This window comes from Felis catus, chromosome X (genome assembly GCF_018350175.1).
Source record: "Felis catus isolate Fca126 chromosome X, F.catus_Fca126_mat1.0, whole genome shotgun sequence".
NCBI lineage: Eukaryota > Metazoa > Chordata > Mammalia > Carnivora > Felidae > Felis > Felis catus.
In genome coordinates this window covers 27,854,123-27,881,725 of record NC_058386.1, presented here as the reverse complement: position 1 = coordinate 27,881,725, position 27,603 = coordinate 27,854,123, and the positions used below count along the sequence as shown (strand labels likewise).

At 37.5% G+C, this 27,603-nt stretch overlaps 1 protein-coding gene across 13 annotated transcripts in view; it reads left to right on the top strand.

Annotated features, from left to right (window-relative positions):
• The window catches only part of DMD (dystrophin), a 2,379,610-nt gene that overhangs the window by 1,239,144 nt on the left and 1,112,863 nt on the right, over nucleotides 1-27,603 (top strand). For all 13 annotated transcript variants that reach the window (XM_045050793.1, XM_045050788.1, XM_045050791.1 and 10 more), the window contains one exon: nucleotides 5,892-6,064. In XM_045050793.1, coding sequence (XP_044906728.1) covers nucleotides 5,892-6,064 — 173 coding nt within the window. The remainder of the gene's footprint in view (nucleotides 1-5,891; nucleotides 6,065-27,603) is intronic.

The window sequence follows — 27,603 nt, the reverse complement described above, 5'->3', positions numbered from 1 at the left end:
AGAAAGTTTTCCTGCCTTTGCAACACACTGCCCAGCATTGCTAAAACCATTCATAACTCGATTCTGAGCAATTCTACCACTTTCTAGAGAACTGGGGCCTCTCCAGAGATTTGGATTAAAACAGGAACTTTGGCAAGCTCAGATCCTCAGAGAGAAAATATATTTACCTGTTTTGTGTGTGTGTGTGTGTGTGTGCACGCACGCACATGCACACACATAGACACACAACCCACATCAAAGCCATAAGTAGATGACTTTTGTTCTGTTGGGGAAAATCCTCCTTTCCTTCTCTTAAATTTTATCCCCATTGGAGATCACAGCTATTTATTTTAATTGTGTGGGCTTCCAACGTGAAGGCCAACTGGTTACACTGACTGGTTGCCCCAGTATAAATTTAGGTAATCAGCGTTCCAGTCACCTGGCTTTTGGTGTCACATGGAGAAATTGTCAGAGTTCTGAATTGTTGCCCTTGGTCTGGCAGCCATACTAACATGGAGTCCACGATTTACATCGTCAGGAGTTGAACCAGAGCAAGTGGTAGTGAAGTCAGGATGCCCAGGTCAGTCGACTTAACAGAAACAGCAAAGAAGTCCTGTTGGTGCACGTTCCTGGCACCTGACCTAATCACGCTCGTGGGATAGCCCTAACTATTCTACCCAAGGCTGCAGGTTCAGAACTGTCAGAAGATGATATGGAATTTCACCACATGAATCAAAGAGAAGAAAGCATATAAGGCGAATGTTTGCGGTAATTTCTAGGGCATTGCTAACATATACTGAATCCATTCTGTTCTTTTGAAATTTGTGTTGCATTTTCAGGCTTGGGTAGTAAACTTAACCTCGATAGCAAAGTGTTGTATGTCAAATAAAGTGAACCACAATGTAACAGTAAGCTGTTTTCAATTTTGTAGTGAAAGACGGTGACAGTGGAAGACTGTCTGCTCTATCCAGGTTTATAGTTTCACACTATGAAGATGGTGAAATTGCTCCAGAGAAGATCACCGATGACTTCCTGAATAGCCAGTTGCCTTTTCACTCCTGTTCCCAGCTGTGTTAGGCTTGTTGGCGGCTCCCTCCATCCTTCCTGATACACTTCCTTCCCTTGGTTTTGAAATACTGTACTCTTCTGGCTTTCCTCCTAGGTCTGATGACAATTACTCTTTGGGCGCACTCATCTCCTTCCTGGACCTTCCCTTTTCACAAAGGTTCATCCTTAGGCAACCTTGCTTCTTACTTTTTTATTCCAACAAACTTCTCTGAGCACTCTGACCATCTCTTGTGCAATGAAATAACACCTACTAGATTCCGGTGGCTAGCAATTCTGTATTTAATGCTGGTTGAACATAATTTTAACCTGCATTCCTCCAGATAAGTAATCTCACAATTTATTTCTGTGTTGGTGTGCCTCCTTTCCTTCCTTCACGTGGTAATACTTGACCTGTCGGGTAAGTATTCTGACCACATTAAATTGGGTTGCTTAACAACAACAACAACAACAACAAAACAAATTAAGGCCTCCCTATCATAAGGTGTACAGGGACTTAAAGAAAACACCTTGGAATTTTATAAACAACCTCCTTCCCTCCCTCTCTGTCTTTCTCTCTGAAATTTATTCACATCACCCATAACCATTGTGTCTTACCCAGTCTCTACCTGGGAACACAGCTGCTTTTTTTAGAGTCCTAGCATAAGCAGTGACTTTCACCCCTTACAACTTATATTATCTCTGCTCTCACTTGCTTCTATAGCTTCATCCTCCACAAAGGCAGGTCTTCATGCATCACAGTCATGAAGTCTTAAAATGAGGCAGGAACAGTTTCTAAGATCTGCCATAACCTCTCTCCTGATGCCCTTTGTAAGCTGTGCAGTTTGTTTGAGAGTACCTTCTGGGAAGCTGCAGGTTCAGCAATAGCCCCACCCGATCTGGCCGAGTCTCCATCTCATACACTGTTAAAATCCTCCCCAATTTTGTGTGAAAATACACAAAAATATTCCTTTTATTGATACTTATTAAGTTTTTACATTCCCATTTAATTTTTCTGACAAGAAACATAGAGAGCACATCATCAATTACTCAAGAGCATCTTAGCACCAGTGCACATGCCCGAAATCTTGTGGGACAATGCAGTGAGGGCCACGTGTTTCTCTGAGCATGCAGGTGTTGCAGTATGGGAGAGACCCCCTAAATTTATGGATATCAGAACTTAGGTAAAGCAGCCGGCATATCTGACAGAAAGAGGAACAGAAACAGAGACCTTTGCTCCAAGGGGTCAACACATCCTCTCCAGACAGAGGGAAGGGTTTAGATGTATTATTCTCAGACTGTGAGTTGGAACATAAACAAAGGGATGTGGAAAAGGTACGTTTCCAGATCTTCCTGAAGCAATGCACTAGTCTGAAAACCATGGTATGTTTGCTATTCAATCATCCTTTAACCCAGATGCCAGTGCTCTTTGCTCAGAAAGCCCAGACTGTGCAGAAATGGGAAAAGATGTATGGCCCAACAATAATCACCATCTCATTTCTCTTCTAAAAAATCTGATGCCAGCTGCCTATGGGATATCTGCAGTCTGAGGCCCCAAAGGCTTCTCAATGTGACCACATGTAAAATGGAACATATCACTTACACACACTCTCTCTTTCTCTCTCTCTCTCTCTCTCTCTCTCTCTCTCTCTCTCTCTCTCTCTCTCTCACACACACACACACACACACACCCTCTTGATCCATCTGAAATCCTTTTACTCAGTGATACCACTATTCTTCTGGGTGCCCAGGCCAAAAACCTGGGGGTAATTAGAGTCTTTCCTCTTCTTCACTCAACACACAGTCACTGAGTTCTGCCAACTTTTCTTCCTAAACAACTTTCTCAATCCAACTCAAACATGAATACCAACCAGGTGGTCAGTCACATTAATGGTTTTGTTTTTAATTTTGTGTGTGTGATAATGGTAGTATGTGTACTTTCCTTGATAAGAATTCACATACTTGGGAAACATGCTTAAGTATTTATACATAAAATATTATATAAATTTCAAAATAATCCAGTCGAGGAGGTGAATGGGTGAGAGTATCATGAAACAAAGTTGTCCATGACTTTATAAGAACTGCAACTGGACGATAGGTTCATGGGGAGTATTTGTACTATTTTCCTGCTTTGTAAGTATTTGAAATTCTCCATCATAATTATTTTATGAATCATTGTTCCTCACTGGCTACTGAATTACATTCAGAAGTTTTTAAACACATTACTAATCATCTCTTGCCTCTTCCTCCTGACCCATCTTCTCCTAATCTTCTACATTTGCAAAAAGTCAGTCAAGTATGACTGCTCATATTCCCTGTCTTTGTACGTGTGTAGCCTAGCAAGCATAATGCCCTTCCTACTTTAACTACTCAGCTTTGTCCACTCCAAATTACACTTCTTTCATGAGTCCTCAGTGTGTGGACAAATATGGTGTAGGATTTGTTCCTTCTCTGAATTTCCAGAAAATATTTGGTACCACTTAGACTACTCGTGAAATTCTTTCCCGTCATCTAGCTGGTGCTTCTGTACTCTTATTTTTCCTTCAGTTCTCCAGACCACACCCTTCCTTACTACCACAATAGCATCAATTTCAAAATTCTTAAAATAAAGCAAATGAAACTATGTTTTGCCTACCTTTTATTTATCTATATTGATCCTTGTACATGGAAGAACTCAATAAATGTTTGCTCAATTGACTTGTCTATAACAATTCAGATGAGTCAAATAACCAATTGCATACTTAGTAAGACTAGCTAAATATATAATTTTTGAGAATTTTTTTTGAAAATCAGCATTTTAAAGGTGTATATTACCTAATGAACTTGTGGTTGGTGACTTTTTTCTCTCAAATATAATGTAGATAAAAATTTTGTAGTTAACTTATAGGATATGTTTGTTTATTCATTTAGTCAACAAAATACATTGAATACCTACCATATGCTAGGCATTGTTTTAAGTTCCAGAATCCCAGTAGAGAGCAAGACATAACATTCCCTGCACTCATTTGGTCTAGTCTCGTGGTATAGAAAGACCAGTAGATATATAATTTAATGTTAATCATAAATAGCATGTAGAAAAATGAAGAATACAGGGAATACATGGTAATTAGGGCTGCTATGTAAAATAGAGTGGTAAAGAAGTCTCTTCTTAGCTGAGAAAGAAGGAGGGAACTAGTCATATCAATGTCCTAGAATGAAAGGATATTTTTGGCAGAGAGAACAGCAAGTACCTTGAACACCAAGAAACCTTGAAGCAAGAAAATGCTTGGCATACTTGAACACAAAAAGGTTAATGAGGCTGAAATGTTCTAGACTCAATAGAGACTAAGAACAGATAAGATTAGAAGGTAGACAACATACAACCAAGTAATTTAGAACTTTGTAGGCCATGGTAAAGATGATGGGTTTGATGAAGATGCATTAGACGATTTTGAACAGAGGAGAAATGCGATCTGCTTTATGTTGTGAAAAAATCTTTTCAGCTCTTGTGTGGAGAATTGACTAGGTGAGAAGCAAGACTGGAAGCAGGAAGTTCATTAGGTAGCCATTGCAATAATCCAGATAAGATGCAATCATAGATTAGCTCAAAGCTATAACAAGGGAGGTAATGAGAAGGGGTCCAATTCTGGACATGTCCTGGAAGTAGAGTCCACATGATTGTCTAACAACTTGCATACTGGAGAAAAAAAAAAGTCAAGGATACCTCTAAGGTTGTCAACCTGAATAACAATTAATTGATATGTCATTTAATGAAATGGGGAAAACCATTAAAAGAGAAGGATAAAGGGGTGCAGTTCACAATTTGGCTGGGGTTACATTAAGTTTGAGATGTTCATGGGACATCCACATGCCAAGAAAGCAGTTGGATTTGTGACTCTCTTTTCCAAGTTGAGGTCAGGGCTGGAAATAAAAGTTTTGGAGTCGTCATTTTATAGAAGGTATTTACAGTCATGTGAGCAAATAGGAGTATAGATAGAGAAGGAAATACATGTCACAACGAAGCTAGAGCACTCCAGTATTAAGAGGTCAGTCAGAGAAAGATTCAGTAAAGGAGACTGAGAAGCAGTGGACAAGAAGGTAGAAGAAAAACCATCAGAGTTCAGGTTACAGAAGCCAAATGAAGATAGAGTTTTAAGATGAAGGGAGTGATTCAATTGTATTGAGATGATAACTGTGAATTACGTACTCAATCTGAGCCTGTTGAAATCACTGGGCTTCAGGTATGATGATTTTAAAAAGTCAGTAAGTAAGAACTGCAAGACTGATCAACAGTATCCAAATGATGGAAAGAGACCAAGTGCCCATAGACTGATGAATGGATACAGAAGATGTGGTATATATGCAATGGGATATTACTCAGCCATAGAAAAAAGAAATGAAATCTTGCCATTTTCAACAATGTGGATGGGACTAGAGCGTATTATGTTAAGTGAAATAAGTCAGTCAGAGAAACACAAATACCATATGATTTCACTCTTATGTGGAATTTAAGAAACAAAACAGATGAACATAGGAGAAGGGAAAAAAAGAGGGAGGCAAATCATAAGAGACTCTTAACTGTAGAGAACAAACAGACTTGCTGGAGGGAAGGTGGGTGGGGGGACGGGCTAGATGGGTGATGGGCATTAAGGAGGACTCTTGTTGCTATGAGCACTGGGTGTTATAGGTAGGTGATGAATCACTAAATTCTACTCCGGAAACTAATACTGCACTATATGTTAACTGTCTACAATTTAAATAAAAACTTGAAGCACTAAAAATAAAGAATCGCAAGACTGTTATTTCTGGGGTTTATAAATTTCTTTTTTTTTCCTCTACATAGACAGCTGATTCATTTCTGAAAGTGTTTCAAATTTTCTATATTGCAGAACATAAAAGACAGCCTGCAACAAATCTCAGGTCGGATTGACATCATTCACAATAAGAAGACAGCAGCCTTGCACAGTGCCACTCCTGCAGAAAGGGCAAAGCTGCAGGAAGCTCTCTCACAGCTCGATTTCCAATGGGAAAGAGTGAACAAAATGTACAAGGACCGACAAGGGTAGGTAACACTTTTATTTTCCTGAATTATAAACTTATTTTCAGGGAACTCTAGAGTTCTTTCCAGTGTTTTCCATGGAAAGGTAGGGAGGAAGAGAAGGGAGAAGTATTACTATCATTGGAAAAAGGTAAGTGGAACGAGAACAAATACTGATGAACAGACTAATGAGCTTCATTCTAGCACTTACTCTCTACTGGGGTTACCCTTATGTCGGAGCACTATTTCCTTTGAAAATGTCACGCAATGTTAAAAATAGGTTTTGTTGGTTAATTGAAGTGGTTTAAAAAAACGTGCACTCAAAAATGTGTATCTTTGGTCCAATCTGTGTCCTATATAGTTACAACATATTGATATTTAGATTTATATGTTTGAAATGTAAGCTATCAGCGAAAAGTTGATTTTCATTTATTGCTTCTATTTTGAAGGTGGTCCTAACATGTTGAAGTCCCCCTAATCTTTTTGCTATGATGAATTTGTGAAGTTGATTTAAAATGTTTTCAGTGTTTACCTTAATTAACATATCTAGCTTTTGACCAAATTTTCAAAAATTCATATGCATTCTTTAGCCTCACACCACAAGAAGGTAATATATTGTTTTCTTTTCAAATTTTAGGTTAAAAGTTATGGAGTCCTAATGATTTAAATTTAAAACAGTTTTAAAGATTTGTAGTCTCAGTACAGTCTTCTTTATTCTAAGAGAAAATAGAATCATGTTTAATAATTATCTCGAACCTCCCTAATGACTCTCTTACCTATCCATTTTGAAATATCCTTACTTCTATTTTAGTTCTTCTTTTACTACAGTGGGTTTCTAAACTGGTACTTATAGCAGAAATCTCACTTATTTCTAATAATCATTCCCATTTTATCCCCAGTTATTTTTCATCCAGAATTGTTTTTCTGACGTGTAAGAACTTCAGTACTGGAATCTCATTCTCCTTACTATAAAGTACAGACACTTAATTGGACATTTAAGGCCTTCACATGACCCTTGTTTTTTTGTTCAGCCTTCTTATCCATCCCTGCCTGTCCTACAACATCTCCAAATTCTGTTCTAGCAATATGAAATTGATTTGAAGATTCCCAAAAATTTTGTGTCCCCTCTGGCCTTTGTCTCCTACAGGTCTCACCTATGAGTTGATTATAAAATCTAGGAACTTAAATATTCTTTAGACATTTAGTGTAATATCAAATCAACATTCCATTTATGGATTTGCAAATATTGCCAGACTTGGTGGCTGTCCCTGCAGAGTACCTGCTCTGAAGTGACCTACTCCTAGAACTTACAACATAGCAATCAGTTTGTTTACTTGTCTGCCTACTACACAAGCTCTTTATTTTTTTTTATTTTTTTTAACATTTATTCATTTTTGAGAGTTAGAGAGCGACAGAGCAAAAGCAGGGATGGGGAAGAGAGAGAGGGAGAAGCAGAATCCGCAGCAGGCTCCAGGCTCCGAGCTGTCAGCACAGGGACCAATGAGGGGCTCGATCGAACCCACAAACCATGAGATCGTGACATGAGCCGAAGTTGGAGGCTTAACCAACTGAGCCACCCAAGTGCCCCACCTTTTTTTTTCTTGTCGTACAAGCTCCTTTAAAGACAAGAGCCATATTTTATTTTGTGCAATATTCTCAGGGCTGATATGGTACATTTGACTCTTGAGCAATTCAGGTTTGACCTGAAAGGGTCCACTTGTTGTTTTTTTGTATAGGTAATTTTTTGATAAATACAATATAGGAATATGAATGTACTTTCTCTTCCTTATGATTTTTTAAATAATATCTTCTTTTCTGTAGTCTTATTTTGTTATAAGAATACAGTGTATAATACATAAATAAAATACATGTTAATAGATTGTGCTTGTTATCAGTAAGGCTTTCTGACGACATTAGGCTGTTAGTGGTTAAGTTTTGGGGGAGTCAAAAGCTGTATGTGGATTTTTGATTGCCCAGGGCATCAGCACCCCTAAGACCCACACCATTCAGTGGTCAACTATGCTGAGTCTAAAGTGGATGTGCAGTGTGTCTGGATTCAAGCTTCCTCCCAGAAATCTGACACTATTTCCCCCTGGATCATCTAATAGTTTATCTCAAAATACTGGAAAACATTTGATCCCAGGGAATCCGAAGCCAGTCTTGGTAAAACAAAAGAAACTCAATGACCCTGCGTATACACTTGCAAAAGGCAAACTTAGCATGCCACCACAGTGCACCTTTTCTCGTTATCCCACTGTGAGTCATTATGAGCCTCTGCCAGCTACTGCAGTGAGGTCAATGCCATCCCTCTTTTTAGGGGTGTTCATTCGACTCTTGGGGTGTTCCTGTCTCTGTTCTTTTCTCTCTGTTTTCTCCTAGCCATCCAGATCAGCAACACCACCCCCTACGAACCATGGAAGGTTCTTGAGTAGCCAGCGCCTACTGTGATTTGTAGGCACCGACCACTCTTGCACTAAGGCAGAGGTGAAATGTTTTGCTTTTTGAAGCTTCTCTCCCATATTATATATGTCATATTTGGCCATTGAGCTAGGTATTCCCTTCCCACAGGCTCATACAAAGGTTTCCCTTTCACTTTACCTCCAACCATAGAGTTTCAAAGAAGCAGAAGCACTAATGCCAATCCACTAAGTGGGTAAACTGAAATCTCACCTGAAACCTAGGGTCTTTCCTATGTCTGGCAAAGGATAGAGTACCTCTAACCCTATTAGACTCATTCTTCTCTTATACCCAGTGGCTGGAATTAGTATCCTAATTTCTAACTTGCCATTTCTAGGAATTGGTCAGGAGCTCTTCACTTTCTTTTGACTTCTAGTCTAGTCTCAGGTAAAACTGTTTTAAGTCATTGCTTATGAGCACAGGCTCTAGAATCCAACCTGTTTTGGATTCCAGCCCTTGCTGCTGGCCAGCCATGGGCCCTTGAGCTAGTTCCTTTACTTGGTTTGATTTACAATTCCTCTCTATATAAAATGGGATACATATATTTTCTAAGCCAGAATTCTTATGAGGATTAAGTGACACATTGCATGGAGAGTGCTTAGTGGGTTGCTTATACATGATAATGACTCAATTAAGCTTGACAATTTTGATGATAAAAATGATGGCATTTTGGCTTTGGTAGTCTTTATGCCTTCTAATTCATTCTTATATTTTTCCCATTTTCCTGAGCACCACATAGAGATTACTAAATTTAGTCCCTGCTTGAAGAACTCTCCCTTCCTGGAGAGAAATTGGACAAACAGGCAGTAAAATATAGGCTAATAAATATGAGCTATGCCAGATGACTAGAATAGCATCCCTGGGGAGTGGAATAGGGACATCTTACTCAGAATCTGGAATAAAGCAAGGTGTATGGACCATTCAAGGTTCTGAGTCACAACTAACAGAAAGTGACTTTGGTTACCTTAGAATTATCTAATTTATTGGAAGCATATCAGGTAGCTCATGGAATCGATGGAAGGACCTGAAATATAGGTTTAAAACTCATCAAGGTAGACCAGGAGAGGCTTCCAGAAACACATCTAGCATCAAGTTACTAGATGAATGTGAATTCTAAACTGCTGGCATAGCCATGGTCCACTGGTGCACCAGAGGTACCATTGCCAATGGATATTGCTTGTGGCTATCCCTGCCAAAAAGTATCTAAATTATGACTTCTTTTCATGTCATTAACTTTAGAATTAAGGTTTCTTACAGAATCATATGATACAGCAGAGGATGGATTTTTTTTTCTCTAAAGGGCCAATTAGTAAATATCTTAGTCTTTGCAGGCCCTATAATCTCTTTTACAACTACACAAGTCTGCTGTTGTTGGGTGCAAGGAATCACAGATGATACATAACTTAATAGGCATGGCTTGTTCCAATAAAACTTTATTTGCAAAGATAAGTGGCTGAGGGGTGCTGGGGGGCTGGGTCGCTTAAGCATCCGACTTTGACTCAAGTCATGATCTCACCTTTTCCTGAGTTTGAGCCCTGTTCCAGGCTCTGTGCACAGAGCCTGCTTGGGATTCTCTCTCTCTCTCTCTCTCTCTCTCTCTCTCTCTCTCTCTCTCTGTCCCTCTCTCTGCTCACACTCTCTCTGTCTCTCTCAAAATAAATAAATAATTTAAAAACATTAAAATGACCACGAAGGTAGTTGCTTGACCAGATTTTCCTGGTAGGCTTTAAATTGCTAACTCCTGTTGTAAAGCAAGCTTAGGTCATATAAGTAGGCTCTAACTGCCACGGGTAAGGGAAAATAAATAGCTGGAGTTTGGATTCCATTGTAGTGTTAGGTCATGTCTCCCACCAAGGCTCATACAAGGGTAGATTATTGAATCTTTGGAGAGATCAAAAACTATACATTCATAAATAAACACATTTCCCATACAGCATTCATGTTGGGTCTCAACAAAAATGTCCTGAATCTTTTAATAAGCTAACCCTTGAGCCAGTAAGAAGGGCTATATTGGTATATTGTATGATAGTGTATTAGTCAACTATTACCCTAATATAGTGGTATCAAGCACCCCAAAACTCAGTGAGTTAAAACAAGCATTTATTCTCATGGCCATGTATGTTTAAGTTGCCTGTGGTTTGGATGAACTAGGCTGGGCCGAGCTGGGCAGCTGTTTCAAGCCGTGGGTTAGGTGAGGTAGGCTCCCGGATATGTGTTGGTTTAAGGTCGGCTACCTTTTTCTGGACCCAAAATGAAGGGTGGCATGCTTTTCTCCTGACATATCACCAGAGCATGGACCAAATTTAACCTCCCTTGTAGGCTTATGCTGATGTTATGGAGCACTTGTGGCCTGTGTTGTCATTAAGTCCAGTCACATTCCTTTGGCCAAAGCGAGCCTGACATCAATAGAGTGGCAAAGTTGTCTCTTCCTACAGTGGAAGGGGAAGAGGAGTGAACATTTGCTAGACAATAATCCAAACTATTGTTGATAGTTAATAATTAATAATAAAGAAATTTTTACAGCTAGAAACGCCCTTAGTGATTCTGTCCTGCTTCATTGTTTTACCGGGAGACTAAATTACAAAGATGTTAAATGGCTTGCCCAAACACATTAAATAGCACATCTGCATATTTCCACTTCACCAGAATGTTTAGCTCTAATAGATTTGCGTAGTTTACACTCACAATAAGTTACAAATATGGGAAAATGCATTAGACTCTTTGCATTCCTTAGGCAAAGGTTTTGAGACCATCATTAATCACCAAATTCATGAATGCTATAATGGCAAAACTCAACTTTATTAAATGTCCTAAAGTAAAACAGACATTACTTGTTAGGTGACGGCAAGTAGAGAATTAAAAGCCAGAGTGATTTGTGACTGCTCACTCATTATCTAAGAGACCTGCTTTCATACCTTCTCTTCTGGCAAATAGAATTTCATCATGTGTCTCAGTAAAGTTTCACATCTCCAAAATACTGAAAGTGACTTTTTTCCTGTGGAAACACAAATACTAAACACAATAAATATTTACCTCATGAATCTCATGTATCTGTATACCTATCCATGTATATTGATATATATATATATATATATATATATAATCTTTGAAAACGATATATATATATATATATAATAAGCATTTAACTTTATGGGAAATTAATATTGCTGCTAAATTCTGTTTTCATCTAATTCTTGGTGGATACTCACTACTTATGAAATATATCTACAGGAAACATGTGAAAAGAAAGAAATAATTAACCTAAGATCCACCTTGTATTAGAGAAATACATTCCTTTCTTTCTTTCAACAAATACTTAAGGAGTGCCAGGTACTCTGTTGTCTTTACTTTCTTTCTGATACCATATTTAATATCCCTCAAACCATTAATGAATTTGCCCCATTTTCAGGAAATTCCTCCCCAAACCTAAGAGGATAGCACAGTTCAAATGAGATAATAAAAATGAAAGCAGTTTCTAGACTACAAATTGCTGTACAGCCATAAGATGGCATTATTGTGTAGCAACACAGTTCTCATCTGACATCAAGTAAGTGGCTTTTTAAAATCGGTATTTCTCCATGGAATCCCATTTAGTCAGATACTTTGGGATGGCTCACCCATACATGTAAGTAGTTAAATTCAAGGTGATTCTGAGCTTTAGATCTGATGTAAAGAGGACATGAGAGTAAAGTAGTGATTCTTATAATACTGAAATTTTAGAGCAAAAAAAAGTGTAAAAAATTGGGGACAGCAGAGTGAGGACATTTGAAAAATCAAATTCTATTATCAGTGATATTTCATAAAGTAAGTAATGAAAAATAATGCTGCAGAAAAGAATCCAGAGGCAAAAGAATACATATTGTATGAGTCCATTTTTGTAAAACTCAAAAATGGGCATTTGGAGGTTAAAGGTCAAATACGGTGTCCTTTGTTGAAGAGTAGTAATTAACAAGGGCAGGAGCAGATTTTGGAGTCCTGAGTGATGGTTCATCTCTTTATCTGGATGTTGTTTGTATTGATATGTTTTTATTAAGAAAGTTTATGAAACTATGAATTTGTGATTTGTACACTTTTCTGCATGTATGCTATACTTGAATGAATTTTACACTTAAAATTTTAAAATAATCAATAAATACTTTTTTAAGTACAGGAAAGACCTAATCCCAAATTTTTTTTAAATGTGTAGCTTACAGAAATGCATATTACATAGTTATACTTTTGGCATTTCGCCGTGGACCCCTGAACACTTTATAATTGACCAGTACCTCCTCTCAGATAATTATGTGGGCACTACTGTTCTAGAGAAAGTTTTTCCAAATTTACCACCATCATGCTGGGATCACAGTGCCACATGTCAACAGGATGCTGGGGGATGGACAGCAGGAAGCTGCTTCCCCAGGGATTTCTCTTTTGTTTAGCTCCTTTATTGCCAAGACCACAGTGTTGAAGCACTCACAGACTCTTGCTGCCATTTGTACTGCATGAAGGAAAGTGAGACAATGAAAGAAATGAAAGGGGAGAAAATAGGAATAGAAACGAAAGAAATCTGATTTGAAGAGAAAGTGCCTTAATCATCTCTGTATTCAGACTAGGGAATGAGCATGTAATTCTGCAAGCCCACTCCTTTTTTTTTTAACATTTATTTATTTTTGAGAGAGAGAAAGAGGGAGAGAGCATGAGTAGGGAAGGGGCAGAGTAGGGAGGGGGAGACACAGAATCCGAAGCAGGCTCCAAGCTCTGAGCTGTCAGCACAGATCCCCACGCAAGGCTTGAACCCGTGAACTGCAAGATCATGACCTGAGCCGAAGTCGGACCGACTGAGCTACCCGGGCACCTCAAGCCCACTCCTAACACAACTTTCTCAAAAGCTTTTGCTCTCTTACTTGTAATTTTTCCACCACGACATTCAGTAAATAGTTTTCTCTCATGTCAAGGTGAGGTAAATAACCCCTACACCACTTACAGACGGAAAGAATAATATACTAATCCTCATGTCATCACCATACAATTTTATCCTCTAAAGTGGAAGCTAGAGGGACAGATGCATAATCTGGGAGCTTTTCCAGAATTGTTTGTTCCTAAATGAGACATTCAGCTCTAGCAGCATTAGCAGCCTCTTCTATTTGTCACAGTGCCATATGTAGTTGGGAAGATACATGATAAGCACACACAGAATCCTGACAACTCAGGAAAGATTAACATTGCAGTCTTAGAATTGGTCTCCACCAAATGTGAAGATTTTCATGCAAGATGGAATCTTCATATCCGTCCTGTCTGCCTCCCCCACCCAGGTATATGTATATGTGCCAGTGCATTATTTGACTCTTAGTTTTTGAACTTGGGCGAATTAAGGGGAGATTAAAAAAAAAAAAAACAGTTCTGAACATGGGAAAGTCTTTTTATATCTCATTCCAGAATCAATGTTGTACCAACCAGGGAAAGGATTCTCATGCATTCATTCATGGGACTGATATAGAAGATGTGTTAAATTGAAGAAATGAAACTTTCTTTTTGTATCCCACTTTCTTTTTTCACTGTTAAGACTATGACTTATGGGGAAGGTTTCTGTTTTGGTTCTCCAAATCAAGATCTTTTAAAAAAAATCCTTATTTATTAAGTCATTGATTTGATAGAATTCATTTTTAAAAGTTAGTTACCTATATAAAAAATATTACATCATTTATGTCCACAGATGTATCAGGAAATATAGACACATGGGCACATTCACCAGTTTACCCAAACACTTGAGAAATATCTTAAAATAGTTTAAAGTTTATGGTTAACCTTCAAGTTTTCCCCAGTTAAGTATCCTATTCATTATCTGTTCACCTACATTTGTCTGCATTAATTGTTCTGATTTATTTTATTGGTTCCTGGGCATCAGAAATCACATCAGTTTTGCTTGCTTCTATGATGCCCAGTACAGCACATGTGGTCAATAAATACTCTTTGATGATAATGATGGTGATGATGATGATGACGATGATGATTGAAAGCTATAATCTGACAGTACTGACATTTCATACACGCCAAACATAAATCATCAAAACTTTCAGAAACGCAAATTTCTTACTAACCTGCCATCTTCTGTGACCGCCCTTCACCACACTTCACTTCTACACTATCTGCTCTGCCCTATCTGCTTTCTCTTGCATATTTCCGTTTTGGGTCTCCCCACTCCTGCACATTACCTTCTATTTTATGCTCCTCTGTTCAAGTGCTCATATTTCTGCCCAGGCTCTGTATAGTCTAGACTAATCCCTACCTATTATGAACATCTTTCGCTGGCCAGTTGTTGCACTTTGCACACCACTGAGAGGGCAATTGTGAGCCAAACAGAGGAGTTTTTGTTTCCACCCAGCAGCCCAAAATGAAGCATATGATTTGACTGCTGATTCCAATTACATGTAGGTTTTACCACCAGAGGGAAAGCTTTAAACCACAAAAGACTAATCCCATATAGTTGGTGTTAGGAGGTATTTAATGTTAATGTATTGACTACCTAACAATCTCATTAAAACACACCAATTATCAACAAACAATGTGCTTCTCTCATAATTGTTATTTTTTAAATTCTGTTTAAAACATGAATCATTCAGTACGGTGTACCATTTGAATTGGATACCTAAACTAGCCCTATATTTTTATTTCCTTTTGTTGAAGTTTTATTTAAATTCCAGTTAACATGTAGTGTATTATTTCCTTGTTTACTTTTAATTTCTTCTGAATTCTTCATTGTTGAGAATAGCTGGTGAAAGAATTGAATGGAGGGGGTCTGTTGTATTTATTTAATGAAAGGGCTTTTTGAAATGCATTAAATAAAAGTTTGTTTCTACCTATCAGCTTATCTTCTGTATGTTCCTCTTGCTATTTCAAAGCATTCAGGAGTTGCAGAGTGATTTGCTTTTTATGATAGCCATTTCATACAGGATCATTTGCCTTATATCTTCAGCATTTTCAGATTCTTATAAATCTTTACAGTTCACATAGAGGTTAGTTTAAAACTTGCTTCAAATAAGAAATTGACTAGATATAAAATTCATATAATCTTAGAGTTAACCATAGATCAATATCCTGAATCTTTTTCTCGAAGTAATTGAACATTTTTGTTTCCCAGGATAGCTGTATACACACATTTCCATTCCTCACCATAGATGATTCGATTTCTTCAGGGCACAGGGGCTATAGTTTGCTTGTTTGTTATCTAAATAAACCTGTATTTTCATTATTGTCAAAGGAAAAAGGCTTTAATACAGAAACCAATCTTATGCCTGTAGGACTAGCCTCATTTGGGAAATAATGCCACTATTTAACTTTACTCACTGTATGTTTCTTGGTTTTGTCATATCGAAAATTTCCCTTCTCTAAATATACACTTTCCCCTCTAAATGGAATAGACAAGTTTTGGAAGAAAGCGAAACTGTGCTAAATGTAATCTTTCCAGAAATTCTCTTTATCAGTTAGAGTTTGTTTTGGTTTCACTACAATGGAAGCATATTTCTCTCTCCTTAAAAATGGAGGAGTATGCAGTCAAGGCAGGTATAATAGCTCTGCTCATTCCTGCTTTCTGCCCAGCTATCCTTATATGGTGGGCAATCATTCACATGTCCCAAGATGGAACTCCCACCACATCTGCATTCAAAGAGGCAAGAAGGGAGGAGGGGAAAAGTGTCAAAGTGTGCATATTAAATGTCTTTTAGTGAAATTTCCTGGGACTGCATTGTTTTACACATACTCCATTGGCTAGAAGCCAGTCACGTGACTACACCTAAGCTACAGAGGTGGGTGGGAAATGTTATATTTATTCTTGAATGCTGTGTGCTCTGTCACAAAGTGTACTTTTATGGAAAAACAGGAGAACGGGTATTGGAAGAGAACTAACAATCTTCAATGTATTCTTAGAAAAAGTGTATTTTGTCTTGTATTCTAAGCAGTCCTAAGAAATACATAAAAAAGGTAGCTAAGACTAGAGTTAATCTCCTTCCTCTCCCCTTTCGTCCTTTTATGAACTCTGATTCAGGTAACATCTCACTCTGGCTTCCTGAATTCTGCTAATATAAAAGTAGAAGTTTTTCATCATTGCCCCACACCAGCCTGTTCTGGCCCTCCATGTTCTCAAAACATTTTCTTATTAATCAATTTTTGTCTCACACTTTCCCTCTTCCCATCAAAACCAATGCTTAGCCAAGAAGAGAGATGGTAACTTAATTTCCAGAGCACTCCTGGGTTATATATTCCCTACTTATGTTGACTACATTTGGGTCATTGGTAAATTATAGCAGGTTAGATCACTAGCACCGAGAATAACCATTAAAAAATAAGGATGTAAGGCCAAAGCAGAAATTAAGACAGTGAACTGAAATTTCAGGACATTACCTTTTCTGGACATGGGAGCTGGGCCTTGCATAAGATTAAAGATCTTTTTACAGACGAGGAGCTTGAGATGTAGAGGGCACAAATAATTGCCTCAAGCGTACATAGGAAGAATATGGCAGAACGTGTATTTTGACTCAGGTTATGAACTCTTGTCTTCTGCGCTCCTTCTCTTTTATGCATTTCACAGAGGATTTCTTGTGCTCAACAATTGTGTTCTCTCTTCCAGATGTCATTATTCAGTAGCAGCAACAGGGATAGATATAAAAATGTATAAAAATTCTTGTGTCTGAAACCACAGTGTCTTAAAGCAGTGTTTAATATTTGGAAGGCAGTATCTTCATGTTCAGTATCTCTAGAGAAATAGATTGTGATTCTATAAGTTGCTTGGCAAAGTCAAGTGATAAAGGATCTTCTCAAGTGCTTGAGGATCACTGCCTTTATTTATTTATTTATTTATTTATTTATTTATTTATTTGCAGCCAAAGCCCTACACTTCATTCATGACCATGTGCAAATGTTACCATTTGGAATACTTTGCTGGTCTCAATTATTCCAGTTTCTGTGTTCCTAGAACTCTGTTTAAGTAGCTCTCTTATAGGTGCTTATCATGAATGTAAATGTCTGACATCACTGTGTGCAACTCTGTACCATCCAACAGAGTTTTTGTTTCTATACAGTAAAAACTCTGCCATACACCTCCTATCACGCCTAAGCCAAACACATTATACTTCTATGATAGCTGCTCAATACAGTCATTTTTTGTAAGTGAGGAGTCCTTAAATGTAAATGATAAACTGCTCACTCAAAAGTTGCAATATTTTAGAATGAGTAAGGTTCTTGTTTCTTTGGTTAAGAAGAATATCATTCCCATTATAGTTTATTCAATAAAATATTTCTGTAGGGTAAATTTCCTCATATTTACCTTCAGTTCTCCATAATAATACTGTATTAGGACTTTGAAGGGTGGATAGCAATATATGAATAATATGAGATCTCAATATGTTCTTTATGGTATTTGAGAGAAATAAACAGTCTCTCATAAAGAAAACTATACCCATTAGTCACTAAAGTCAATGTATCCTCCTGATAGAAGTCAACAAACATTTTGTGAGCTGTCTTACTTGTTTTTAAGTTCTGCTCTTCTGCGGGTGGGGAGGGGGGACAGAATTTGTTGCCATTAAAGAATTCTGACACATTAAAAATCTGTTTGCTCTGTGAGAAATGCAAATTTTTGCCTATAAGGCGATTTTCACACGAATTATTTTCTTATTAGTTTTAGTTTATCCATGGACTGTCTCAAAGTCCTCTTGAAAAACCTCAGTTTCCTCAAGGGAAAACTGCCCATTACAAGCTAAAACAATGGTTTTTGAGAGATTTCTGCTTGAAACAACACATTTTAAAATATTCTATGTGGTTTCCTAAAATGAATAGATACTTAGAAAAATAAATAACAGTTTATATGGACATTTTCAAAATTCTCAATATTTGAATAATTTGTATATTTGAGTAAAGGTAAGCTGTATTTTTTTTCAAAAAAGATGAATTTTATGTACCTTCTCCTGAATTTCTTGCTTGTTTTATTGCTTTTTTTCATTTCTGTCATGTGTGCTTCTCTAATATTCAAAGATAACAGTAGAAACTAAGGATTGTCATTCCATGCCCTTTGTTTTAAGGTAATCCTGAGATAATCAGAGGTATAATTCTATAATCTTTATGGGTACCTTCCATAAAGTAGTAGCTTCGTGATTAGGACATAGATACCAACTCTTGTATTTGTCCCATCTCCTTTTTCCCCACCTTACAATAATTTAGAAGGAACCCAGGGTAGCTGTCCACTGGGGCCTTGCCAAAGTTTGCCAGTATTGGTCAGTTGCTGTGACAATAATTCTGTCTAGCAAACACACCCAGAATTAACAATAAATCATTATTTTCATGCTTACAGGGCTGCTTTGAGTCAACCCTACTTCAGCCTGTGGGATTGTAGGTTGAATGAGTAGATCCGATCCACTCGTTTCATTCTGGGGCCCAGGCTGGAAGGGCAGAAGATACTTGGGGCATATTCTTCCAGGGCAGAGTTCAGAACTGTCAAAATGGCAAGCAGAACCATATGATTCTCTAAAGACCTTGACTTAGAACTGACACACTGTCTCTTCTCTGCACATCCAATGGTCCGATCAAGTCCCATGGCAAGCCCAAACCTAGAAGTAGGGGAATATACATTGCTCACCATGAAGCCATGCCAAGAGTGAGGATACATAATACTACTACAGAATAGAATTGGGAATAACAATTTAAAATACTATACTACCTTTGTAGAATATAACTTTCTGGGGAAACCCAACCGACAGCCTACAATCAACTTGTTGACTCCAGTTGAACATGTATCCTGAATCCATTTTTACACAGGTTTTATCTCTAATCCAGGGTGTTGGAGGTCTTTCTATTTTACAAAAACAAGAACAAAACAAAACAACAACGATAAAAAACACCTCCTGTAATATTATGATGTAGAAATTTAAAGACCCTTTAAAAATAGAATACTGAAACAAACTTGGAGTCACAGTTTTATTTACCAACTTGAGAGTCTCCTTGTGCTTCGGCACACTGGGTAGTTGGATTTCCAAATAGCATCATGACTTTCCATACCCAGCTGTCTGCTGCTTGAAACTACCATAAGCTGACTATCACGGCTCAGAGTATAGCCTTGAAGAAGGCCATCTGGTTTATGTCTCTTGGCAAAATTTGTTTAAAAACAAGCAGCTGCATGACAAAGTAAGAAGGAGTCTCTGTCTAGCTGTGGTAAATAAGGAGGTTTGCAATGCACATAATAAAGTATTTTGTAATGCAAGCCGACATTTCGACAAGGGAAGCATGCTTTTCTCACAAATAAAAGAAAAAGCCACAGAATTCAACTGCAAGGAAGGGACTCTATCAAATTTATACTTGATATAAAATATATTTGATGTTTATATGGGTTAATATTGTGTGAAAAATAAGCCTATTTGGGATTAGATACACCTTCCTGTTAATAACTAGTTTTTGTATACTTACATAGAATCCAATGCTTGGAAATTATTCTTTAATTAAATTAGAATTCAAATTTCCTAAAGACCTATCCTTTGAACCCTAACATTAGTTGGTATTTAATGATTTATTGAATATTCTCTCTTCCCTTCTACTCTGCCTCTGTGTATCCCATTACACTCACTCTGTCTCAAAAAGCGTACAGGCTACATATTTTTTTGAAAGCATGAATTGATTTTCCAGTTCATTTTTTTTAGCCATTAGTCTATCTATGGGGTCAGAATGGTTAAGGATTGGTTTTGGTGTTAATAAAACTTTTGAGGTTAAGAGTGATGGTTTGGCGGTACAGCCACTCTGGAAAACAGTGTGGTGGTTCCTCCAAAAATTAAAAATAGATCTACCCTATGACCCAGCAATAGCACTGCTAGGAATTTACCCAAGGGATACAAGAGTACTGATGCATAGGGGCACTTGTACCCCAATGTTAATAGCAGCACTTTCAACAATAGCCAAACTATGGAAAAAGCCTAGATGTCCATCAACTGACAAATGGATAAAGAAGTTGTGGTTTATATATACAATGGAATACTACTTGGCAATGAGAAAGAATGAAATCTGGCCATTTGTAGCAACGTGGATAGAACTGGAGGGCATTATGCTAAGTGAAATAAGTCAGGCAGAGAAAGACACGTACCATATGTTTTCATCCATGTGTGGATCCTGAGAAACTTAACAGAAGGCCATGGGGGAGGTCATGGGGGGAAAAAGTTATAGACAGGGAGGGAGGCAAACCATAAGAGACTCTTACATACTGATAACAAACTGAGGGTTGACGTGGGGTTGGGGAGAGGGGAAAGTGGGTAATGGGCATTGAGGAGGGCACCTGTTGGGATGAGCACTGGGGGTTGTACGGAAACCAATTTGACAATAAATTTCATATTAAAAAATAATTTTAAAAAAGAATAATAGTAGCAAACATCTATTTAAATGTAATCATTCAAGTTCTAAAAAAAAAGAGTGCCGGTTTGGGTTGCTCCAAGGGGAGAGAAAGTAGCCTATATTGAGTATGAGCAAGCCAGCCACTGCTGTGGGGGACTGGAGCTTATTTACATGGAGAAAGGTTGGGAAGGCATAAAACAGGTGGATCTCAATCACTTCTGGCAAAGGGCATGAGAACCGTGATGTTTATGCCTGGCTCTTCTTAGTCGTTTTTAAGGTCTGCTCACTGTGTCCTGCATTCGTATGTAGTGTGTTCTCTGCTTCAAAAAGCCCTCAGACTAACACGTAGAGTTATGAGCTAGATTATACATTGGCCAGGTGACACTGGTGTGTCGAGAGAGTGGGTGAAGCTCCATCAGGATCTGCTACACTGTGGGGGGGGGGGCAGCGGGGGGACATTATTGCACTAAATAAGGCTCACTGCCCTAACTTACCTGGCTGTTCACTCTTCTGCTTATTTGTGCTGCTTTTCTGATTCCTGCAGTTCTCTGAATGGTGCCTTATCCTAAGCTTTTGCATTCTGCTCCTTGTGTCTGTACTTGTCATGCTTCCTCATTCACTTGTTTGTTTACCATTTTGCTGATGTTTACCTTTGTCATGTCTATGTACTTAACTGCAGTTAGGTCTTTGAATCATTGAGTTTTGCATTAAAATTTTCCTAAGGACCTAGACACAGTTTGGCTTTTCTTTAAGTGGGACTCATATACTAGTTAGAGACACAATTAGAACTAGAAATTAAATGTCAGACATAGTCCTGCTTAAGTCAAATTTCTTGAGTGGCATAAAACACTTGAGTTTGTGGTTTTCTATCACCAATAAAGAATTATTTGGGAGATTTCAAAAAAGAATTAATCTGGTAAAATTGGATTTGCATGCCCAGTTTATTCCAAGTTTTCTGGAAGTTATCTAACAGTGTTGTTTCTAGCCTCAAAGGAAAAGTTAAAATCATGCCTACTTTTTTATGGTTGCAGAATTCTTGAAGGCTTCTCTTACTTGTTTGGGTAAGCAGACCACGTTGATGGTGTTGGTTCGACGTTCTTTACTCGTTCTCACATTTTCAAAGTTAAAGTCCTGGAAGATGAAAAACACAATTCTTTGGGTGTCTCTAGAGAAGCCAAGAAGAAATTGGCTCTTGCTAGAGCTGAATGAAGACAAATTTTACTCATTAGTTAATTTTACCTCATGATCAGAATTCTTTGCCGCATGAAAATCATTTGGGTTATGAGTGGTAACCTGAAGAATAAGGAGAATGATTAGAGATCTAGAAGACTTGACTAGATGACAGAAAAAGAAAGAGCAAAACTTGAAATAAAGAAAAAAGAGTTTCAGGGAGACATGAACAAGGCTTGAAGTATTTTAAGGCTGAAGAAAACAGAAAATAAGTGTAGTTAAGTGTAAATCCTTCCTTTATGGGGAAGAAAGAGGACTGCAAATTTTGTGTAAATTGTTTTGTTTTGTTTCCTTAATAGGGAAATACCGGTGGAAAATCTGGGGAATTAGGAAAGCTAGGCCTTTATAACTATTGTTTCAGAGGTCACAAAGGAAATTACATTGTAGATTGAGTTTAAAAGCATTGGAATTACTTCCAGTCCCATTTTTTCAGGATTCTGTGCATAGCAATAAAATAGATCACAGCATACCTCAAGGGGAGCTTTTCAGTTTTCACTACTCTCAACATGACTACTTCATGGACCCTTTGATTTTGGTGACTGAAATCATTCATGAAAGGTACAATTATTGTATTATAATAATTTAATAATTATTTTTATACAACCATTTATTGGCAGGAGAGGGCTTTGTGTCTTCTTGAAGTCATAGCACAAATCAAGGCCCTAAGAAATATATCTTATATGAAGGCTACCCTTATCACTCTTATCAATGGCCATAAAATCAGATTCTTTATCTATGCAATGCTTCATTATTTCTGCTTTTGTATCAAAGCATCATAGTCTTAAGAGATGTCTTTTATCAGTTACATTTTCCAAAAACTGTTTTATAGGGAATAACTGTGAATATTAGAAAATACAATAAACATGAAATGTTTTTCATGAAACAGCTCTCTAAATGATTTTCATGATAACATTTCTTCCCATGATGTCTGAATCTTTGTATCAAAGACCGCAAATGGACAGAACTTAAAACACTTATCTCACAAATGTTCTCCTATTATTGAGATAATGGAATTTGGAGGCAAAAAGGCAAAAGAAAAGGCATTTTGGCTTTAGTAAGTAAACTCAGAAAGTAAAATGTACTGATTTTACTTCCTTTTTTACATACATGGATTGTTTTCTACATTAAAGAAATCTATAGACTGGATTTTCATTCACTTTTACACTGCTGAAAGCAATGGTCTCTTAGACTGTATGAGGATAGTTTGCAAGAGAGCTTCATTTACTTTTTTTCCTTTAATGTCAAATATATGACATAATTTCTGAAATGAATACCTAAGGGATAGAAGAGAGTGAATAAGAGGGCAAGGAAGAACTATTTGGGTTAACGTGACTTGTTTTTCTGTGTCTATCATTAGATGGAAGTCTTGTCTTACTGTTCCACATCCTGGACGGACTTCCTGTAGGGGGAATTTTTCTTTCTTTCATTTGTCTCTCAGGGCAAAGACATGTGTTTCGTGTTACTAGATGGTGAAAATCAGTTGAGGTCTTCATGCAAAATGTTCTCTTTTCATACTAAGGAAAGAACTCTTTTGGCAATTCCATTTAGTGAAATGTGACCCCCGGAAAGTTAGCATATAGTTAATTCCATTTATGTTAATGGTGTCACTTTAATAAATTTACAAAATAGGAGACCGAATTTTGCCAAGTTCCTGACAGTAACGGTAGTAAAATGTAATTTCTATTGGCATGTGTTCACATTATTTTGACATGGTGGATGGATCTAGTAAGATTGATAACAAAATGTGCCTTCATGTACTAAAATTTAATGACAGTTATTCTTCCAAAGCATGACAGTGTCCCTAATAGCTGACATTCTGCAAAAGATTATCTGTTTTCACATGCCAAGTGTTCACCCTATGTCTTTCTTGAGTTTTCGTTAAAGACTTATATCCTGTATTTTGTTCTAGAAATCTGGTATTAAGTTTAACAGGCAACAAAAAGAAAATGTTTGTTGTTATATATTATGAATCTTTAAGAATACTGATAGAAATTTTCACGATGTTATTTTAATTTTTTTAACGTTTATTTATTTTTGAGAGAGAGAGATGCAGAGTGTGAGTGGGGGTGGCGCAGAGAGAGAGGGAGACGCAGAATCCCAAGCAGGCTCCAGGCTCCAAGCTGTCAGCAGAGAGCCAGACGTGGGACTCGAACTCACAAACCTTGAGGTATTGACCTGAGCCAAAGTCAGGCGCTTAACCGACTGAGCCACCCAGATGCCCCTCATGATGTTATTTAGATGATATCTTCTGGCATGTACTTTTGTTGCCTGCACTTAAAAAACCTGTACCTTAATTAGGCTCCCCAATTCCATGAAAATACCGCCATTATTTCTTATCAGGTCCTCAGGCAAACACATTTCCTGTCCTCCCTCTGTTCCTTCCTGCACTTTAATTCTACATGTCAACATTTGTCAAGTTCTGTGGACTCGTCCTTTACAACCATTTTCATGTGCTCCCTTTCTTTTCCTTCTTCTTGACATCAATCTCAAGTCAATAGATCCCTTGTAAGAGATCTCTCTCCACCAAAGTCCTGTCTATTTTGACAGGTTAATCTTTCTAAAGCAGTACTTCCTGCTCACGTTCCCCAGCACAGAAACCTTCACTGCTTCTCCGTTATTAGCCTTGGTTTCAAGCTGGTAGCCCCTGGAGACAAGAGAGCTGGAGGATATGCTTTGCTCGGTTGTGTTCTATTGCCTGCAGGGAGCTTTAAAAATTTTTTTTTCAACGTTTATTTATTTTTTTGGGACAGAGAGAGACAGAGCATGAACGGGGGAGGGGCAGAGAGAGAGGGAGACACAGAATCGGAAACAGGCTCCAGGCTCTGAGCCATCAGCCCAGAGCCCGACGCGGGGCTCGAACTCACGGACCGCGAGATCGTGACCTGGCTGAAGTCGGACGCTTAACCGACTGCGCCACCCAGGCGCCCCAGCCTGCAGGGAGCTTTAAAAGGCACTGAAACAGGACAAGAGTTGGACTGGTCACTACGATCAGTTTAGCACTCATTGCCTTAAATCTTGTAACAGCTTTATAATTTCATGTGTCCTGCATGTCCCCGGAAGGCATTTGATTTTATAACCCCTTAGCCCAGAGGCTAACATCTAAAATTCATAGCCTAGGATTCACAATCCTAACATAGCTTCTCTAACAATTTCATGAATCTACAGCTAACTGGACTTACTTTATATAAAAATGCCCTTATTCTACGTTCCTTTGGAATATAATTTTACATATACAAATCCTTCCCACTTACAACCATTAAGAAGCCTTGGTTATAAGAACCAGAAACAGTCTTCATTTATCTTAAGTGAAATTAAATTTTGGGGGGGAGATAGTGGATAGTTCACACAAATGAAAGAAAAACAGCAGACATGGCCTGGGAAAGAAGAGACTGAGAACTCAGAACTCATGGAAAGTTCTGGGTTTCATGGGTGCTGCCATCAAAATGGCATTCCCTTTAGTGAAACTGGCTCCTATTATGGTAACGTATAGCTCTTCCTTATTCAAATAATAATATAAGTTCTTATGGGACAGTAATCAAGAGTATTAAATTTATTTTGTCTCCCCATAATACCCAAAGCTTAGCAGAGTTTCAATGCAGAACAATCTCTGAGCCCAGAATAGTAGTATTTTGTTTGAAACTGTGTCCAACACCAAGTACGTGGAAGATGTTCAATAAAAACATGTTGATTAGTTTTTCAGGCAGATAGCAAATTTCTTATAATACCCCATGTTACTTTATGTTTTGTTGACATTGTGTTCATGATGAACATAAATTTAATGCTATAGAATCCTGTTAACATTATTTTAAACTAAAATGTAAGGATCTTGTATATATTTAAAGAAAATGTTTCATATTAGTGAATGACACACATAGTCATAGAAAATTTACAACATAGCAATAAATTATACAAAATGTAACATTCGCATTAGAATATATTCTATAGAAGATATTTTAAATGTGAAAGTTAGCATGGATATGTATTGAATTAAAAAAAATAAATCGTCAAAATAAAAATATTTCATATGCTTGGGTGAGATCTGAAAATATCAATCATTATATGATGTGACTGGGTAGAATTGAAATAGTTACAATTTTAATCAAGGATTTCCTGTGCTATTTTAGGGGCCTCAAATTGAATTTTTCTATTAAGTAATCAGATTTTAAAGCTAAGCCAAAGCTACATTGGCAAAACAAAGAAGATTTACTATGTTATCTTAAGTGTATCCTAAATCCTCTTTAATATTGTGGGTAAGATATATATGCTTTTAGTTTCCAACCACTTCTGTCTATAATAATTTAAAATAAACTGTTAATTTATATCTAACATGATGCCATGTGAGCACACAATTTGTAGAACAGTGAAATTATCCCATTGAATTATTTTGACTATTGGTACCTATTTCTGAATCATTTTTTTTTTCTATGTATATAAGTTGTGCTCTTCTGTGATCTTACCTGTGGCTATGTTCAAAACAGTGAAAAGGATATTTTTCTCTGGTGTTTAGCATTCTAAAGGAAGTGTATTTTCAGTCATATATAACACATAGATCTGGTATATTTTACAGCTAAGTATTAGAAGGCCGAATTATAATTTTAGAGTTCAGCTTCTCCAGACTCAGGTACTTTGACTTGAAGTAGTTTTTCCACACTCATGTTCAGTAAAGGAAACATACAACATTGCATGGATATGGAAAATTTATAGCTGAATTTTCCATTGAATGTGTAAAGTAGTTATTTAACTCCGTACACCTGTGGTGGGAAAGCAAGATTTACTTGGAACAATTGAGTCTGGATAATAATAGTGGATTAATTTCATTTGAGATTATGACTGCTGTGTGGCATTCTATTCTTGGTTTCTCATCTATACGCTGAGAATAACATTGTCCTCTTTCTGTCTCCCTATGTGAGAGATCTTTTAACTCCTTAATGACTTCTAATTTTCTATGAAACCATGGCCATTGGTGGCAAAATTTTCTGTAATATGAGCCAACACATTTTTTTTTTCTATAAAGAGCCAGTTAGTAAATATTTAGGCTTTGGTACAGCTATTGAACTCTGCCAATTTTGTGCATAAACTACCATAGACAATACTTAAATTAATAAGTGTGATTTTATTTAATAAGACTTTAGTTTTAAAAACTGGGCCATCTCGGGGCGCCTGGGTGGCTCAGTCGGTTGAGTGTCTGACTTTGGCTCAGGTTATGATCTCACGGTTCGTGAGTTTGAGCCCCGCGTTGGGCTCTGTGCTGACAGCATAGAGCCTGGAGCCTGCTTTGAATTCTGTGTCTCCCTCTCTCTCTGCTCCTTCTCCGCTCACGCTCTGTGTCTCTCTCTCCTTCAAAAATAAATAAAAAATTTAAAAAAAAAAAACAACAACAAAAACTGGCCCATGTCCTGAAACAGTTAAATGCAGAATTAGCATAGATCAAGTAATTTTACTTATGAGCATATGCCCAAAATAATTGAAAGCAGGAACCCAAACAGATACTTGAACACCCATGATCAGCACAGCGTTATTTGTAATAGACCAAAGTT